Here is a 20,013-nt window from a genome sequence, read left to right as displayed (position 1 = left end):
TCTCTCTCCTCTTGTCCCGTGCGCAGCAGGACTACACAGTCAGTCAGGGGCGGGCGGGGCTAAGCGTTATGCAAATGAATATGTGATGATGTTACAAATTAGCGTATGAGGTCATCTGGGGACTTCTAGCTACTTTTGGAGCTAGTGCTAGCTACTTTCATTGGAAAACAGTTGGCAACGCCGGTCATATTGAGACCAAGCAGTCTGTGGATGCTGGGGAATCTACACAGGTAACATATCAAGGTCAAGGTCAAGGTATCTTTATTTGTCTCCCGTGGGAGAAATTTGTCTCGGACAGAGGGGTCTGCTGCAGACAGCAGATATTTGAAGCATATTTTTAACACACGTGCTGGGACAGAGCCGCTCCAATGTAATTCAATGCTGCATTCTCCACCAGCCGAATATGCTGCGCAGGAGGTGGGCGTAATATGCGAGTCATTTTCTGCTCCCTTGTTTTACGCATTGAGTCTATTTCCCCCGCTGCTGCGCATCAGCGAAGCGTAGAAAGCCATTTAATGCAAAGTAAACACATGCCAACAACCAAGGAATCCGTTTTAAATGATGTGATCGCTTCATTTTGGCAAACTTCGATTTCAGTTTCCTATTTAAGTTATTGATCAGCTAGACGAGCAGGCTGGATTAATTTAAATGAGCAATTAATACGTACATTTGCTCAACATCCTATTAATTCATTGTCATTTAATTTCTACATCTTATATAAATACAGAATTTATGCAAAATTAAGAATTAAGTCTACAAGTCGGTTGCAAAGTTGATTTTTCTACTGTTTTCGGCAGACATACACATTTTGGCGACACTGCCCCTCCATTTATGGCCAGGAACTGCAACTACCATTGGCTAACTGAGACTCATCTATTTGCTGTAGTCGCAGCCAGTATAGATTGTAGATTGTAGATTCCTAGTTACAATGAATGATTTTAGTTGGGAAATTTGAGGCTGTTTTCAATTTAGTTAATAAATTGTGGAAGAGTCATTTAAGTTAGAGTGTGTGTGTGTGTGTGTGTGTGTGTGTGCATTTGAGAGAGAGAGAGAGAGAGAGAGATAGAGAGAGAGAGAAGTCGAGTGTCCTCTGAATGTTGGCCTGTCAGCAGTCATGTTCTAACCAATGACATCACAGAAGCTGGGGCCTTAATTAATACACAGCACACTGCCTCCACTAACAAGCTGCTTTGTGATTATTGAATTTATTTTTTCTGGAAAGCACTTTGTGCTCCTGTCTTGAAAAGTGCTATAGAAATAATGTATTATTATTATTATTATAATTTGTTTAACAGCCTTAAAGAGGACTGTGTAACTGTGGTTATTTTTAAAATGCACAACAGATGATTTTTTCACCTGTTTTAACCCATCATGTCCGTCAGTCGTCAGTCAGGAGACGCAGCTCATTGTATTAAATGCTGATGAAATCAACGAGCAGCACTTTGTGCAGTCAGCTTGCCGAGTATAGCTTACAGTGAGTCATTTTTATCAATATTAGTTGTCAGATTAACAACAAGCAGCCACGTAACAAGACGTAGCAACAAGGCGATCATCAGCGCAAAAGAACCTTGAAAAGTTTAAACTTCCAGCCTGAGTTTGTCCTGTCAGCGCTTATCTCGCTCCACTACGACTTAATTATTTGATAAAAATCTTTGAATAAGGTCACATTAATGAAGCAAAGTGGAACCAGTTCAGAAGGATTACCCCACACACTATTACACTGAATGTCACATTTTCAGCTAATATAGATAAGGGACGCACCGCAGCAGGGACGCTGAGTCCTGCGTCGTGGACCACAGGGGCTGCGTGGTTGCAGTGGCTCTGTGGATGCATCACTCCGATGCCTCCATGCCAGGCCTGGTGGGCCTCCCTCTCACGGTGCAGCACCAGCCTGTCGTACAGCTCCAGATCCTGAGGAGCCACCAGACTTCTTACTTCAGACAACATGGACAACTGCAGAGCGAGAGAGGAGAGAACATGACTGCTGTGTGTTAGATTTATTCATGATTACAGCATCTTTAAAATATTCACATCCTTCACATTGTGACCTTGGCCAAAAACAGCCCACACACTGTAAGCAGCCCAGGGCAAGATTAGACTCGGGTCTTACATTTCAGTTAAAGTACAGAAAAACATGTCAAGAGAGAAAAAGATCAACATGTTGTCGTTTAAACATGACACTGTTTCTAGACATTTTAAACACAGTTATGCTCCATTCAAAACTGCAATTACACAATTGCCTTTATTCACCTGTGAGAGTAAAAATCTACACAACAAGAATTAGTCTTTAACATTTAAACTTATAATGTCATTAAATTCAGAATATTCACATATATCAACATATTGATGAATTTGCAGTTCATTGAGTATCACTGTAGTAAGAGAACATACTGTATGACCCGGCCCATACTGACCGGTCTGGTACTGACAACCACAAATGTGACAAATATCTCATTTTTTGCAGCCAGGTTGTGCTGGTGTGAGAATTGAACGTTACATTAGATTTACAATATGTTTGCTTGACAGAGGTTTACAACACAGGAAAGTGAGTCAAAGAATAGATTACAGCAGGCAGCTGAATGTAACATAGGCCAACAGCTTGCAGCTAACCAGACGAAGGATAGGAAGGAACGCTGGACTTCAAAAAATGCCTGAATCTGCAGTAAACCAGATCATCCTAGTCTGCTTTACCATCTAAAGATCAGATCTGACCTAAGTCTCTGCCATGATACAACAGATTTGTTGTAAGTAACAATAACTCTGATTATATCTGATTGTAAGCAGCCAGGCTGTGAGGCTCTAAAGGTCTCTGGGATTAGTGCCTAAGGAGGCCGATGTTATGACCGGAGCACTGTCTCTGAGATTTACCCTCTCACTTGTTGGGAGAAGTTGACAAAAATTAAAAAATATTACAGCTGATTGACTTTGTAAAGAATAATTTGTAAAGACTATAAAATTCACTCACGTCTCCAGCAACACAAAAACTGAGAGTTAACAGTCTTGATGAGATGTTGTAACATAAGTTACAGAAGCATTTAATCTGAGTCGTGAGCTCTGCTATTTGCTTGTAAATCTGTGAAGGACAGTTTGGCACCAGGAGCTGAGGATGTGTAAGATTTACTGTCATGTAAAAAAACGGATGCATTCAAATGGAGGCAGATTGTTTGTGTAACACCTTCAGCTGGATGACACAGCTGACTTACTGCACTGTAATAGCTTTTTTTGTTTGGATATAAAATCCTCTGAAGGATGATCCTAATATATTTAACCTGGGATCTATATATTTTTGACATAATTGGCATCTAAATGACTAACAGGTAAACACTATGTTGGAACTGCTCCAGCAGATTGCTTCAGAAAAACGAAACGGCAGGAATGTAGTCGCAAGACAATGCAAACGATCAAAAGGTGCTTGTTTTTGCCACGGACAGGCTTGTTGTTTCTTTAAAAATCTGACAACTTTACAGAAAGGATCCATAGATAAGATATAAAGGTAACAATAACAAAACCATTTATCATCAATTATTAATTAAATCCACTTCATCCTCCAGGCCAAAAGCCGGATGTACAAATTCCCTAAACTGTTCCTGACATGTGAGTCACCACATCTTTTTTTACTACTTCTATTACTAACTTTTAGATACATTCAAGTTTTCTTCCTAAAGTACGTTGTGAACATTATTTCAGATTCAGAATATTCGGCTCTCTTATTGACCCCTACGAGGACCTCCTGTACTCTCCCCTCCGGCTGCTGTACCTTTGCATGTGTGTTGAAGAGCTCAAACAGAGCCATGGCCAGAGGCTCCACACCGATATGGCCCTCCTGGTACTCCTGCAGGTAGTAGACCATGGTCTGCCTCTCAGGGTCCGTCAGCAGCATGTAGGCCTGCTGCTCCAGAGACACCTGAGCACCTGGGGGGCCAACACCTCTGTACCCTGCAGGCTGGAAGGACAGATAGGGCAATGCATAAGGACAAATACATATAGGATAAGAAGAGTTATTTCCCTTTACAAGAGCCCAGGAGCAGATTGAAAGTCTTCAGATGTGTGCAGACCACCCCTCTCATCATGTGTACACATGGCAGTGCCCGAGCTTATCACACTCAGGGAAAGGCAGCACTTCAAAGCTGCAGGGCGGTTCTCAGTCAGAACTTGTTTGCCTTTCAGGCTCCATCATTGTTATCTTCATAAGCAGCTCGCCTTATGGAAACAGCTCTCTCACTGTTGGTAGACTGACTGACTTTCAGAGAGTTCCTGAGGCTTTATACCGACTGTGAAAACCTTTGTATTAAATAAAGAGAATAAATAGGACCCGGCAAGCTGCTGGGAAAGATTCTTCCCTCCCACAAAGATTTACCAACGTGGGGGCAAAACAAATAAATTGTTCATAAAATGGTGGGAATGGAAGTTTAAGAGCGCCTGCATTGACGCGCTTCAGATGATGAAGCTCCAGTCAGACACAACATTATAAATGAGACTGCAAAAGTCCATTAATGAGAAAGCTTTTCTCTGCATTAAAATACAGAGCTGAAGGCTAAGGCGCTCAGAGAGGACCGAAAGAGGAATAATGAAGACAATACAGGGATGAAGAGGAGCTCGCACTGTAATTTGTTGGATTGGAAAATCAATAGTTGAATATTGAATTTGACCTTGAGGCTCCTTCTGGCAGGTTATATGATTGACTTTATGTGCACTGACATTATAAAGAAGGAAACTGGCTATGATTGTGTCTGCTGTGAGAGGCCTGTAGCTGGGGACAAGAGTCAATGAAGTTAAGGCGATCAAGTGAAATGTGAATTAAAAAGCATCTGTGCTAAAACACTGACCATCCCTTTTGTAGATCAAAGAACAAATTATGGTAACAGTAGCAAAGTGACGGGGGAGAGATTAATCGAGTTGTTGCAGATTGATTGGTTGAAATTGTTTGGTGCTAATTTAGTTTTACCGGAAGAAAAAATTATCGGATTTTGATATAAAAATACGAAGAAATGGATTTTCTGTATTTTTTTTGGCCTATATTGTCAAATAGATGCAAAATTTTACCGGGGATGGGATCTAAAAGGATTTAAATGACGTTTTTCATTTCACCTCGACTTTAAAGGATAATTCCGCTATTTTTGTAAACCTGGGCCATATTTTACATGTAAGTAAGATCACCCAGTCCAACCCATCCTGTCTACGCCCTCCTGATTACCTTTTATGGAGTCCTGAGGGCTTTAACAGGAATTTTCAGTGGACAGGTTATGTTTATGTATAATGCAAAGAGGGCAGGGAGGTCGATGTGTACCTATAAAACAGATCATTTCCCTTCTGGACATTCACCCTTTAACCCAGGACATGGTTGACTATGAGCACCCGAAGGATGTGTTCAGCATGACCGTTTTGTGTTTGCAGTTAACAGTTTGCAGGTAAATTTAGGATGATTTTTCCCCCTATTATTTTGATTTGCTGGTGCAGATAAGTTGTATATGAAAATAACAGATTTGTTAGAGTTAGTATTGGCATGTGTAGTGTAGAGAGATAGAGAGAGAGAGAGAGAGAGAGAGAGAGAGAGAGAGAGAGAAGTCGAGTGTCCTCTGAATGTTGGCCTGTCAGCAGTCATGTTCTAACCAATCACATCACAGAAGCTTAATTAATACACAGCACACTGCCTCCACTAACAAGCTGCTTTGTGATAACCCTCCCTGTTCGAGTCACTAAGAAGCAAGCACTGAATACTACACATCCACTCCTGCAGAACCCATTCAGCTTTCAGAGCAGCCTCCTTTATACAGTCTTGATTGATTAATGGTTACCCAGCGGCTGCTGAAACGCTTGTTGGACATGCATTAAATCAACATGGCCACCCAACAGATCTTAAATTACAAAACTCATTAGGTCCGGGCTGCCTGGGGCACAGAGCTGTTTCTGAAGACTAGCTGCCTAATCATAGCAGAGCCTTTGATGCACACTGTGTTGTCTTTGTGCACATATTAGCATGTAGCTCAGCTGTTTACACTGTCAATGGGGTTCGTTCAACAAAAGGGACAACAGGAGGGAGGCGGGGAATTAGTAACACAGGATATAATAGAAAGTGCTGATAATTACCATAACAGTTGCATCAGACTGATTCATATTCACAGACATGGTGTCAATGTTGCAACATCCGTCTATCCACCTTCATCTCTGAAATATTGTAGATTCAGTTCTTTGTAGCTGATAATATCCCACAAGAACCTCATTTACATTGTGCTCACAGAGGGACCAGTGCAGCATAAGTTCTCAGCTACAACTTGTTAGCAGTCCTCTGTGTTAACAATCAGCCGCAACCTCTGGGGCTGAAGTATCAAAAGCTGCAGTTCCCGTTTTGTCCACTTGAGGCTGTCTCCAGCAGTGAGTCAGTCCCCATAGAGCCCCATGTTAAACTTTACAGCAGAAATAAACATGTTTACAGCCTGGTCCAAAAAACAGTTTGGGTCTCTGTAGCTCATTTCTCTCTTCATGACAACTGTACGATGAGAATCTTTATAGAACTCACCTGTTTACATTATATTAAGGCTTAAAGTGATGCATCATTAGGGGCGTGGCCTCTTTGAGTGACAGCTGGGAGCTGCTAGCTGTCTGTCACCTCAGCTAATTCCGCCTCTGAACTTACATGTACAACAGTACTGCAAATTAAAAGTCAGGTGAAAACAAGTGGTTTTTAATTTGATTTTAAAAATACCATGAAAGATTGTCCCTCTTATATCCAGACACAGTGAGGCCCACAGTTTAGAGGCACTACTTTTATGGGAGACATTGAAACCTGTTGAAAAGTTGGTGCAAGTTTTTTCATCACTGGCTACCACATCGCATTTTCCTTACTTCAAAGTTTATGCTGCAGTTATTTTCTAATGCTGAGCCAAATATGATGTGAGTGGGGAAATGTAAATAGTCACACTCTGATTTAACAACAGCTTCTTTTGTTTCCTATAAACTGAATATAAAATTATAAAAGAAAGTACACAGTTTGCAATCCCTGAAGCCCGCATACAAACATTACTCTTCTGGAAAGTTGTAGTGAACAAATAGATTTATGTCTGGCTGGGGTTTATACACTAATGCCTTTGAATACAAAGGCATTAGTGTATAAACCCGACAACAAACAATCACAGCAGAAGAGCTCAGTCAAAAATGTGACATAAATTCATGAGACATAATGCAAATATCTGCAACAACTTGACAACAAAACTTGGCACGACACAGAGACGATAGTACATCAGAAATAAATCCTTTCTGGAGAGCTTTAGCATCGGGGATCAATGTGCATCATTCCACTCAAATATATGTGCTCTATGGAGACAGAGGCAGAGGGCAGCTAGTGCCGTTCGGCAGACTGAAAGCAGGAAGAAACAGCAAGACTGGCTCTGCACACTGAATGTTAACAACACGATGTAGCACAGTACTTTTGAAAATTAAGATGATCATATTAGTAAATACTCATGATAATAACATGAGCCTAATAAGTGCACATTTTGTCAAACTGATTAAGATGTATGTGTTGAGTTTTCCGGTGGTTGTGAGCTCCCAGGAGCGTACTATAGCTAAATAACCCAAAATGTTTGTGTGTGACACGGTAAAGCATCTTTACTTTAACGCCAATGTTGACAGGGCCTACTCCATTGTGCTCAAATGCATAAAAATTAAATAGTGATAGTGTAAAAAATGTGACTGATATGAAAAATAAAGTTTGAGGGGAGTTTCTACATGAATGATTGGGAAGAGCTTAATTATGAGTGTGAATTTTCTGATTGACTCACATTATAACTAAACTTCCTACAAAGTTTTTATTATGACTTTAATTAATAATTAATGACATAATTAATTGAATATTAGTCCTGATCACAACTTTGTCTTGCCATGATTAAATGGTTGGTGGTGATATTGACGTTTAAAATGCTCCCCCCGAAGAAAACTCCGCTGCATATCAAATCAAGCGCTCCCTAAACTAACAGCCACTCCACCAGGGGGCGATGGAGTGGTTTTGGCTTCCCTTTTGGGGGAGCTGGCATGTCATGTGATGAGCGCCTACCTTGCAGCGGCAGTTTAGAGTGGAAGAGTAAACAACAGAGACGGTCGGAGAAACTAAAGTCAAATGTCTGGAACAGAAGACGAAGAGCTGGTCCCCTGAAACGGCTCGTCAGCGCTTGTTTGGGGGTGTTTCAGGTTTAGTGCGAGTGATGTTAAGAAGAAACAATAATCAGCAGAGAGGTCATGAAACCTGCATCTGATTAGAAAATTGCAGTAGGCCATATTGCGATTTCGATAAAATTTGGATTAATTGTTCAGCCATACCTCTGTGTTGTTTTTTTATTATGATCTAAAAATATACGTATCTGTTATGTCTTAAAGTGTTGTTTGTGCAAACATGTCATGGACATTAAGTTTAAGTTTAGGGCGAGTGATGTGAAGAAGAATCAACAATCAGCAGAGAGGTCATGAAACCTGCGTCTGTGCCGCAAAGCAGCACGACTAACTTGTTGAACACAATGAGATTACCCATGGTGCACCACATTCAGGTAAAGAAACAGATTTTAAGTCTTGGTTTGATGCTAAATTTGTACATGAGCCTGAATGCAGCACCAAGTGGAGCTGAAAGCCTTGCTCTGTTAAATTAATAAATAATCGTGATCTCAGTATTGTTCCAAATAATGGCCATAACCATGAGTGCTTCAGTTTTAAACATATCATCTATTTAATTTAAAGCAGAGAAATTTACAGAACAGGTGGGAAGTCTTTTAAACAATGGATGTTGTGTGTTATTTGAAAAGAAGCAAGAATGCCACTAAGTAGCTGATCACTAGAAAAATGTGGACATAGTTGATTGATGAAAATACAGCGGTATAATATTGACATGTTTGACGTTCTTACCTTTCCTAAAACAGGTGTAGCTCTGGCTGAGGAGGGTCTGCAACAGAGAAGGAAACAATGCATATCATTTTAAAGAAACAAACTTAATTGAAAGCATAAAAACATGTACGCCTCACCAACTTTTATGCATGAAGAACATTAAAAACACCATTAAAGCCCGGCCCACCCTGAGGCAGCACAGAGGCAACATGAGTTAATGATGTGTGGAGCTGAGAGACACCTTGTATGATTTCCAAAGCAGCAGCAGGGAGAGAAATTTATACCTCCCCAAATTCTCAATCAGGGCCAGCTCCATTAGGGAGACAGATGGAGGAGGGGGGGGTCTCCACACATTGCTTTACTGTCAAACACAATCCTTCATGTCTGGGACCTCCGAAACAGTGATGCAGCTTACATAAGATGAGATTTAGTTCACAGGACGACCATTTGGCCACGGTGTTCATTGTTCAGGAGAGAGAAGAAATACCTGCTGAGGTCTCCTCCACTCCGAGACGAACAGACAGAGTTTAAAACCAGCAAACACAATGAAGAAAGCAATTTCACTGTTCGGATATCTCTGACATCGAAGTTGTACATTTGCCAGAAACAAAAACTATTAAAATAAAGTTTGTATGAGTGTTTAAAGTAGTTTTGTATATTGTTGGTCTGTAATGCAGGTTTGTTTCCTTTCAGTAGCCGTCATGAGAGCGTAGGGTTACTGTCATGTGTGATGGTCACCCCTGGGGCAAACAGTGAGCATAGAAACGTGTGTTTCTGCAGCAGAGGGTCGCTCAGTCTTTCTCCTCTCTTGTGTGCAGAGAAAACAGGCTAAATATGCAACACAACCTACTTTTTTGGGGAGTCGTGGCTCAAAAAGGTTACTATAAACATTATTTTAGTTTTTGTACGTGGCAAATTTATGACTTTATAATCTCATAAATGTGCCATTATGTGACTTAGGATTTTTTTCTCAGAATATTACTCTTCCCCTCCGGCTCCATTCTTTTAAAAAATTTACAATGGCCCTAATACACTGTCGTAGATAAAGGAGTTTGGTGGCGTTGAAAGAAGGAATAAACAGTTGAAACTTTCCATTGAAGAGTCAAATCTGTTAGTATAGCCCCAGATAAACTAAGTTTTCTTATTGGACCTTCAAACAGGTGTTATTAAAATGAATGGTCATTCTCAACAGGTGAATTTATAATATCAACACTTGAGTCCAGAGATGGAAGTTACAAACATGTTTTAATCATTTAAATCCATTGTTTTATTCACTTCATAGCACTGAAACAAATCAGCACTGTCTCAGATTAGCATTTAAAGTTTAATACCAGATTTCACTTCACTTTCACTTGTTAATAAAATCTCATATCATGCTTTAGCTGTATATCTCAAAGGAAAGATAGAAACAGTTACCGTACATGGTGGGCTATGCGAGCACTTATAGAACTGAAGGTAACCTCTACTTCTCCTGGTCTCATTACTGAATAGGGAACAAATGATGTGTGTTACTGAAAAGAGGAAATTAAGAAAGATATTAACTTTCTTCAGCTTCCTTTGTGTTGTCTTCACTTTCAGTCATTTCCAGCAGCATCTGAAACGTGTAGAAGCAAAGAACCAATGACAGTTCTTGTCATCTATTGCAGCTGCCATAGCCCTGAACTGCAGTGACATTTGTGAAGAGGTACATGTGAGCTACTGTGTAGCCTAAAGTATGTAAGTATTGTAACCTCTAACACAACTGCTAATGAAAATTAATAATGTAGTTTCCTTTAGCAGTAATGCATTTCACAAAGTTTCTGACTCTGAAGTATCACAGTGCACCTCAGCTGAGCTGTCGGCGGCGTTTCAGTGAGAGAAGCTCAAACACACAAAGCTACATGATCCAGTTTAATCAGTTCATACTGAGGATTTCATGTTAAAGCTCATTTACTCATTTACACGGCGATAAAGGTAAGGTGGTTTCCTCCGTTTACCTTATAATTAATTTGTGGATAAAAGTTTATTCCTGTGATAAAAATAATATTTGACCAGGTCAGTAAACTACAAAGGGAAGAAGCAGTTATCAAACACCATTATGTCTCTGCTGCACTAGTATAGCGCACTCACCTTGAACTGCAGGCACTGACACTGGTCTGCATGCCAGCAGTGACGCTGGGGCTGGTAGCAGAGCCTGGGTTAGCTGTAGCGTTGGTCTCTGCGATGGCCTGACTGCAGATCCACTTGGTCTCATCCACCACAGTGCGTGCGTGGGGCAGACGACCCACATCCCTCACCTTCACCAGCAGGTGGCGTCCTGTTTTCAGGATGTGGACCGCCTCGTCGTGGGAGATGGTGACAAAGCTCTGACTGTTCACTTCCAGGATCTGGTCGCCCACCTGTAACAGACATGTATCATTCAAAAACCTCATTCTTCCTGACAAACACATAAATGGAAAGGGCCTTAATTTCCGAGGTGTCCACCTTCTATCCTCAGACTGTGAAATGTCACTCGTAGCCTAGAGTGATGTGTGGTGTTACAAGTGCAAGAGTATGACTCATGGAGTATAGCCTTTATACCAGACGTGACAAGTCTGGCCTTTGTCAGCAGTGTTGGACATTTGGTTAGCACTAGCTTCAGCATTTTCAGGTTCTAGTTAAACCAAAACTCTTAATCTTTTACATCCAACTTTTCTGATAACTATTGATCCACAAGTGAACATTTCGAGTCTGTCTCACCATTTGGTCAAAATAGCCTTTAACTAGTTAAATAGCATTTTGGCCTCCAATAGCTAACTTGTGAGCATTTTAATCGCATTGAAAATAGACTAGTGGAACATTTGTCAGACAATATATTTATTATTATGAGTTTCTTTAACAGGGACAATGCACATTCAGGAAGATTGCTGTAAATGTGCCAAAGTTAGCCAAGAGGCTATTTTTCATCTGTAGTTCCTGGACAGATGTTTTGAGTCACCCTAAAAACTTAAAAACAGAATATAAAATTTAAATGACGAAGTTATCAAAATCAAGTTAAAACATGCAACACAGAGGCTCGCAATACACGATATGCAACAAAACAAAAGATAAGGGTGTTCCTAAATATATGGACTAAATGATACCACACTGTGCTGCATTATTAGAAACTGTTACTAAAACATGCCAAGCAGAGGCACAGACAAAAAACATGCATAATATTACATAGCTACAAACATAACGACAGGTGACAGCAGTCAGCAGTACAGACAGCAGACTGAACAATATTGTGCAATTGTTTTAGTGCTGACAGGACTGAGAACTAATCAATCATTTCTTTAAATGAGTTTTAAATCAACTGTATGTAACCCGTTCTCTAATGGTTGCTGGGATGGAGTTCGATCCTAGTGCAGCTTTAACAGAGAAGGCAGACTGACTGAAGTTGCTTTTTCTAAGTGGGATAATGCAACCCCCTCTTGCAGCACCTCTTGAAACCCGATATGCGGTGGTTCTTATGCTGACAAACTGTCTGAGCAGAGATTACAGACCTTTTTCACCTGTGCTTTAAAATTAAGCTGGGAATCAACCATAACTCAGAGATACTTGTATTTGGATATGACCTGTAGTCTCTCCCCTAATACTAAAACATCTGGCTCAAACCTAGAACAACTTGTTTTGGTGAAAAACAGGCATACTGTTTTAGATACATTTAGTTGCAAACAGCATTGCTTCAAACCTGCTGTTACACGAACTGTGGTGTTTATCAGTTCATTAGCAACTTGTCTCTTATTGCTACCATGTACAAAGATTAAAAGTGTCATCTGCATACATTTGGATGACAAATCACTGATATATAGAGAAAATAGCAATGGTCCCAGAATAGATCCTAGTGGCACACCTGTGGACTGACACAGTGCAGCTGATTGATAATTCTGTACTCTGACATACTGAGATCGCTTTAACGAATATGATTCTATCCATCCAAGTGTATGTGATGAAAAGTTGAAGCTAGATAGCTTAGACATGAGAATTCTATGATTGACAGTGTCAAATGCCTTCTTGAAGTCAAGAAATACAGCTCCGACAACACCACCTTTATCTGTTAGAGATTAGATTCTTTCTGTAAAAAAATAGTTGGCTCAGTTGAATATTTGATGTAAAGTCAGCTCTTGCTTAAGCCACATCTCTTTTTAAACAGTGTTACTGTGGGTAATCCACAGACCTCACTGACAGGAGGTTATACCAGAGTGTCTTTGGTTGAAGGTTCTTCTTCTGAAAAACAATGAGATCTCTAAAAACTAAAATATATATAAATAAATTTGTTGTCATTGTTTATTTTTTGTAAGTCCCTTGAACGTTGAAGCCACAGGTAATAAAGATAGAAACCTGGAACTGGAGCATGGTTTCTTATGTAGTCAAGGGGCCAAAAATAATGGAAAGGTTCATCTAGATTCACCACTATCACAGCAGCATAACAGAGAGAACATCACATATACTCACTGAATAATGTTTTCTCCCTGAGGTTATGTGTGCACCACTATGCGTGCTTTGATTCCCAATCTCCATTTCAGGCAATATTTTCTTCTCTGTCTCAGCCTCAGGCCACAGATTTATCACCAAACAATGAGTAAGAAACCCAAGGTCAACTTTCCCAACTTGTTGACTTGTCTGCAGTGTGCCACACACAAACACACACACATAAACTAATACTGCATGAAGCTAATTATCCTCTTTTAGACAGCCAGAGTAAAGGTGACATCCTGGCTCACAGTGTGTCAGAGGAGAGTATCACAGATAAAACTATGCCATGACAGAAAGAAAGAAAACTGTGGTCATTGCTCTGTGGTCTGAGACGAGACACTCATGGCTCTTTCATAAAAAGCCTCTCTCTTCCAATTCATAATCTAAAGTGTTTTGGTCTCACTGTTTTGTGCTACAATGCTACTGTCATTAAACCTTTATAGTAAAGGTAGTTATGGCTGCATTGTAGTCCTAAAGCCGGAGATACACCAGAATCAAATTTAGAACCAGAATCAGTTTTATTAGCCAAGTTTGTGGGACATACTTAACTCTCAATGTACAGACACACAAACTGACATAAGACAAGGACAAGTTAGACAAAGTAACACTGACACTTAGACACTAAAAGCTAAAGCTACTATATACAGGCCTATCGATACAAATTTATATTGTATATATTTGCTTTTTAACCTTGCGTTCGCGTACACAACCGGCTGCATCGTGAACGTAACTGTTCACAGACTTGTCTATGCACTATGTGTGTTACCGGAGGATACCTCTAGAGGGCACACCAGGCTGAGGCCTTATGCAACTACTGTACGTGCAGGATGGAGAGAACAGGTTACTGTTATGCTTTTTCTGAGATCACAGCAGAAAAAGTGACAAAACGTTTGTGTGTTCAGTGGACAGAACACACCGTCGGCACTGTCCCCACTCCGTTTCTCCAACATCCTCCGTGCACGGAGGTAACGTTGAGTTTTGCAGGTTTCCATGTCGACTTCCAAAACAGAACTTTTCTGTCTCCAGCTGTTTGACAGGCATGTTTGTCTCTGTGCAGTGGCACTGACACATCGTACAGATGTGGATAATTGTGGACTTGGTCTATCAGCGTGTCTTCAGAACTTTCTGCCATTGTTGTCCCCGCTGCTGTGTTGACCCTGTCACATCCCCTCTGCCTCTACACTGCCCCTACTGTTCATGTGCATGCTGCATCTCACGTACATGTAGCGTTAATTTTTGAGGACATGCACAGCTGACGCTCCAAACAGACGCAATGAACATGTGGCAGCCGTCATGCGCACGTGATGCGCACGTCTCTGGCCTTGACCGATGAATTCTTACAGTATTTACATGAAACACTGATTAGAAAGGCTGCTTCCCAATTTAGAGAAACCAGCACGAGTAAACTCGATTTTAAAAGCATCCAACCAAAATAATTCCACTTTGCTGAACACAGGAACATGCTTAAGGTGAGGGAATAAAGTCACTCTCATCACTAACAGTATCACACAGCCTTTGATTGCTGTGTGACTAGCTCGCTAGCTCTGACTTAAAAAAGACTCTGGTCATGCACAATGAGTGGACATGCAGCATATGATCATGTAGTCTAATTACTGGCCTGTAACAGCAACAGATACTTTTTTCTCATTAGAGCATTTTATTTATTGATTTCTTCAGCATATAAAAATACTTTCAACATAAAAAAAAATTGAAAAAAATGAAATTGCCTCCCCTCGCTTTAAAGGGCCACTGACACAGTTCAGAATTAAATTCCACTCATTCAGACCCTGTCGCTCGCTTACAAAGCAGCAACAAAAATGGCTCCTGCCTACCTGAACGCCCTCATCCAGGTCTACACTCCGTCCCGCCCACTACGCTCTGCCAATGAAAGGCGCCTGGTACTCCCATCACAACAGGGCCCTAACTCTCTAACTGGACTCTTCTCCTCAGTCGTCCCCAGGTGGTGGAACGAGCTACCAAACTCCACTTGGTCCGCAGAGTCCCTTTCACCTTTAAGAAGAAGCTAAAGACCCAGCTCTTTATGAACACATCTGACCTTAATGATATTGATGCTATTGATGATGATGACATTAAGGATGTAGTTTATGCTGACGAGGATTTTCATGATGATGATGAAGACTATACTGATCTTGTTGATGTTGCTGTTGATGATTGTTATTATGAAAAAAAAAAAACGCCTGTCAGTACCAGTGTCCGATCGCACTTGAAGCTGTTTGTTGGCTCTTCCTGACTTTGTTCCCTCCTGTCTTGATCGTTGCTTGTGTTGTATTAACTCTCAGATGTACGTCGCTTTGGACAAAAGCGTCTGCTAAATGAAATTGTAACAGTGTAACATATCCTGACTTTAAAACACAGTACACCAAGTTAGTAACACGCCACCGTGACATCACCCATTGGTTTTCAGAGGTTGAGAGATCCAGAGGCGACCATATTTGGATGAGAGAGTGAATTTATATTGTCTCTATCCTGGTCGATAAGTTGCCATGACGGTGACTTCACAACCACAGGTAGTCACACTTAAAAAACACATAATTGACTGTATTTTTCATTTTACTGTATGTGACTCTAAATAAGACCACAGTTTATGAAATGAACAGCATGCTGTATTGAAGAAGTAACTAAAGACTAAGACCATGATCTTGTTAGGAAAATGTTTACAGAGATACTATAACAACTTGATAAAGGTCCTCCAGAGTCACAGAAGACATTATCCAAGTGTTATCCCAAACTAAGTCAGAGACTAAAACAGAAAATTATTTTTTTTCTGCAAACACTGTTGCCGTCTTCTTACATAAACAGATGTCTTTGCTTACATAATATTCATTCAGGTCTGCATCACTAATGGTCACCCTTTTGTTCAATAAAGAAGATTAATTGAGGATAAAGCTTTGCTAACACTTTGGAGCAATTTAGCCAAATGAGATCCAACTTGTAAAGCAGTAAAGTTAGCATTCAACAGAATATATGTTACTATTAAATGTATAATTGAGCCTGTTTGGAAAGACTGACACTGAGAAGGATGCAGATGGATGCAGGAAAACACAAGGGAGTGCTGAAAGCAGCAGAAAAACAGCTTCCTCTATATCACAGCAGGACAAGTGGAGGCAGAAATTAGTTATTGACTTCTCTTCTCCTCACCTCCCTGCACTCCCATGATTATGTAAAGCAGTGGCAGCAGGAGCCACTGAGGATAAGAGAAACCCTGATTTACATATTCTGCTGATAAATTACTGCCTATAGGGGCTCCACACACTGTCCCTTTACCCTCTGTGGCTACAATAACCTTCTGCACAAACACAACTCTGAACAACTATTATAATCAAAAGTATGTACAGTGTAACAGACACATGCCGAGAAACAGCGTGTGTCACTCCTTGATACTCTCATTTGACATCTGTGACCAAGTCAATACAACATCCCCTCCAACACCTGCAAGTCTCCCACTCCTGCTCTCCCTGCTGTAATGATTTACAGGTTGAGTTTCATTGATCTTTCACAATGAAGTGTGGAATAAAATGTGTGTGTGTAGAGTGCTGGGGGTGCATTTTATTTGTCCTCTTCACAGAGAGAGGGCAAACTGCTATTTTCAGCAGTGTGGCAGTTTTTTGGCCTGCAGGCTGTTACAGTGAGAGGAGAGTGGTTGTTAATGACACAGGGATCATTAACCCTAACCCAACATGAGGTGTTAAAGGAACATACCATGATCAGGAGTCAAATATCTACCTACTAAAATTAATCTCTCTTTCTCTCTCCTTCCTTATTTGAACCAGTGATTTTTTGATGGCACTTAAAAGCATCTCCACATCCTCCTCTGCCCAGGCGATAAAAACATCAGCATTTGTTGTTTGTTCCAACACGATCTGACAAGAGACCTCTTGTGATTGTGCAAATATGACTGTCCTCTCAACACCTACACAGGAGGTGTAGCGTGAGCAGCATGTAGTACAGCAGTAGGAGCAGCGGCTTCACTGCTCTGCGTCTGAACAGGACATGCTGTAAGAGGTGGACACAAACATTACTTTAAATGTGAGATCATTTAGCTCTGCGTCTGCTGGATGTGTAAATACCCCAACTTTATACATTATAGTTATGATCAGAGGTGGGTTTATCTGTAGTTTACTTCAGTGCTTTACTTTAGTACAAACTTTATACCTTTACTCCCTATATCTTTGCTTTAATATACACCAATCAGCCAATCAGCCATAACATTATGACCACCTGCCCTTTTGCTGCCAAAACAGCCCTGACCCGTCGAGGCATGGACTCCTCCAGACCTCTGAAGGTGTGCTGAGGTATACGGCACCAAGACATTAGCAGCAGATCCTCTAAGTCCTGTGCGTTGCGAGGTGGGGCCTCCATGGATAGGACTTGTTTGTCCAGCACATCCCACAGACGCTCGATTGGATTGAGATCTGGAGAATTTGTATTTCAGCATTATCCTGCTGAAAGAGGCCACTCCCATTAGGGAATAATGTTTCCATGAAGGGGTGTTCTTGGTGTGAAACAAGTTTAGGTAGGTGGTACGTGTCAAAGTAACATCCACATGAATGGCAGGAGCCAAGGTTTCCCAGCAGAACATTGCCCACAGCATCACACTGCCTACGCCGGCTCGCCCTCTTCCCAGAGTGCATCCTGGTGCCATGTCTTCCTCAGGTAAGAGACACACACGCACCCGGCCATCCACATGATGTAAAAGAAAACATGATTCATCACACCAGGCCGCCTTCTTCCATCGCTCCGTGGTCCAGTTCTGATGCTCATGGGCCCATTGTAGGTGCTTTCAGCGGTGGACAGGAGTCAGCATGGACACCCTGACCGGTCTGCAGCTACGCAACCTCATACACAACAAACTGTGATGCTCTGTGTGTTCTGACACCTTCTATCAGAACCAGCATTAACTTTTTCAGCAGTTTGAGCTACAGTGGCTCTTCTGTTGGACCGGACCACACGGCCCAGCCTTCGCTCCCCACATACATTACTGAACCTTTGTCACCCATGACCCTGTCGCGGGATCACTGGTTTTCCTTCCTTGGACCACTTTTGGTCTCTTGGGCCTCTGCAGACCGGGAACACCTCACAAGAGCTGCAGTTTAGGAGATGCTCCGACCCAGTCGTCTAGCCATCACTATATGGCCCTCGTCAAAGTCGCTCACACTCTTACGCTTACCCATTTGTTTGGATATCTGGATTATTCCACCTTCCCAAGATCAAGACAAACCTAAATGGATGGGCAACAACACAAACCAAAGATGCTTCCTTGGCGTATCCATCAGTGCATATAACTCAACACGTTACATGATGAAAACTATGTGTAAAAGACCTATCAAGACAAATCTAATGAGAGGGAAGCTAGTGCAGACAAGAGGCATCTAGTGAATGTGATGTCTGTGAGCGACAGGGAGAACTTGTAGCCACATGGATGAAAGTGAAGCAGCCAACATGGCCGATGACGTCGCGGCAGATATTTACCTTGTGTTTATTTATCTTTCAGAACAACTCACACTTACAGCCAGTGTTCATTGCATTAAAATGCAGTCACTTAATCAACTGTCTCTGTATTCATTATGCAATGGGAGTGCATTCTAACAGATACACACTCTGGGATACTGAGTGTAAGCAGCCTATTTTTTTCTAGCCTCCTTCACAGTCTAAGATTCCTTTTGTATGAATGTAATTGTGATAAAGTTAGATTGACTGACTGGCTGTAGGTCAGTGCTAAAGAAAAGCCCAACATTGACTCATATCTGTCTAATCTCTCTCCAGCATCTTCGATTCTTTCTGCTCTGATGATCTCTTTATGCAGTGAGAAGCCCACTCTGCTCTGTTGTCTGTGAAAGACACGGGCCAGCACAGCGGACATGACAGGCAAATCTGTGGCTCGACCTCAGGCAAGAGAGGAGCTGACACTAATTAAAGATCAAGTCCCGGCATGAGATACTCAGATACTGGGATGGATTACACACACACACACACACACACACACACACACACACACAGACTTTGGTCATGAGATCCATCTGGTTTGGCAGATTTTAAACAATATTGAAATATAATACTCCAACAGAGGAAGAAGATATCTCATCCAAACCAGTGAAATAGTAGGAAATAATACAAACACTGAATAAATATGAATATGTTGGTTTTCAAACATCTAATCTGGTGACACATCACCCTCTCCAAGGTTAGAAACAGCCTCTAATTAAATGGATTGAGAGCAGATTTATATAACTTTCTAATGGATATGGCCGAGCTTTCCATTCTCTTTAAGTAATGAACGGGCAGCAGCAAGTGTCACTGTGTTGAACAAATATATATGAGTAATATGACTTTCAGCCTGGCCTATTCATATACAGCTTATGATGGATCTACTACTTTCCCAGCAATGCTGAGTTCAGGAATATTTAAAATTACTGTTTCAAACTGCGTTAGAGGGTGCACTGCTGCTTTCAGCTTTATAGCAGCTAAACCATAAATCTAAACATCTGGCATCCTGCCCCAAATGGAACCAAGCGAAGGAAATATTTGCAATATGGCAAAGCTATATTGGATTCACATACAGATTCATGTGCTCCAAGACCCTCTTTGAAACAGGAACTACTCTTTTCTTTGGCATTTTGGCCAGTAGGTGGTGCTGGATGACACAGTGTC

The 20,013-nt window shown here is 41.2% G+C and overlaps 1 protein-coding gene across 1 annotated transcript in view; it reads right to left on the bottom strand.

Annotated features, from left to right (window-relative positions):
* The window catches only part of whrnb (whirlin b), a 97,052-nt gene that overhangs the window by 21,804 nt on the left and 55,235 nt on the right, over window positions 1-20,013 (bottom strand). Inside the window, exons 4-7 of the mRNA XM_069683670.1 lie at window positions 10,978-11,246; window positions 8,890-8,926; window positions 3,758-3,943; window positions 1,762-1,953 (exon numbers count right to left, since the gene is read on the bottom strand). Coding sequence (XP_069539771.1) covers window positions 1,762-1,953; window positions 3,758-3,943; window positions 8,890-8,926; window positions 10,978-11,246 — 684 coding nt within the window. The remainder of the gene's footprint in view (window positions 1-1,761; window positions 1,954-3,757; window positions 3,944-8,889; window positions 8,927-10,977; window positions 11,247-20,013) is intronic.

Source organism: Semicossyphus pulcher, unplaced genomic scaffold (assembly GCF_022749685.1).
Source record: "Semicossyphus pulcher isolate SPU_LCO1_2020_fin unplaced genomic scaffold, fSemPul1.0.p SCAF_6, whole genome shotgun sequence".
NCBI lineage: Eukaryota > Metazoa > Chordata > Actinopteri > Labriformes > Labridae > Semicossyphus > Semicossyphus pulcher.
Note: the sequence above shows the minus strand (reverse complement) of the source record. Positions and strands in the feature narration are given on the sequence as shown.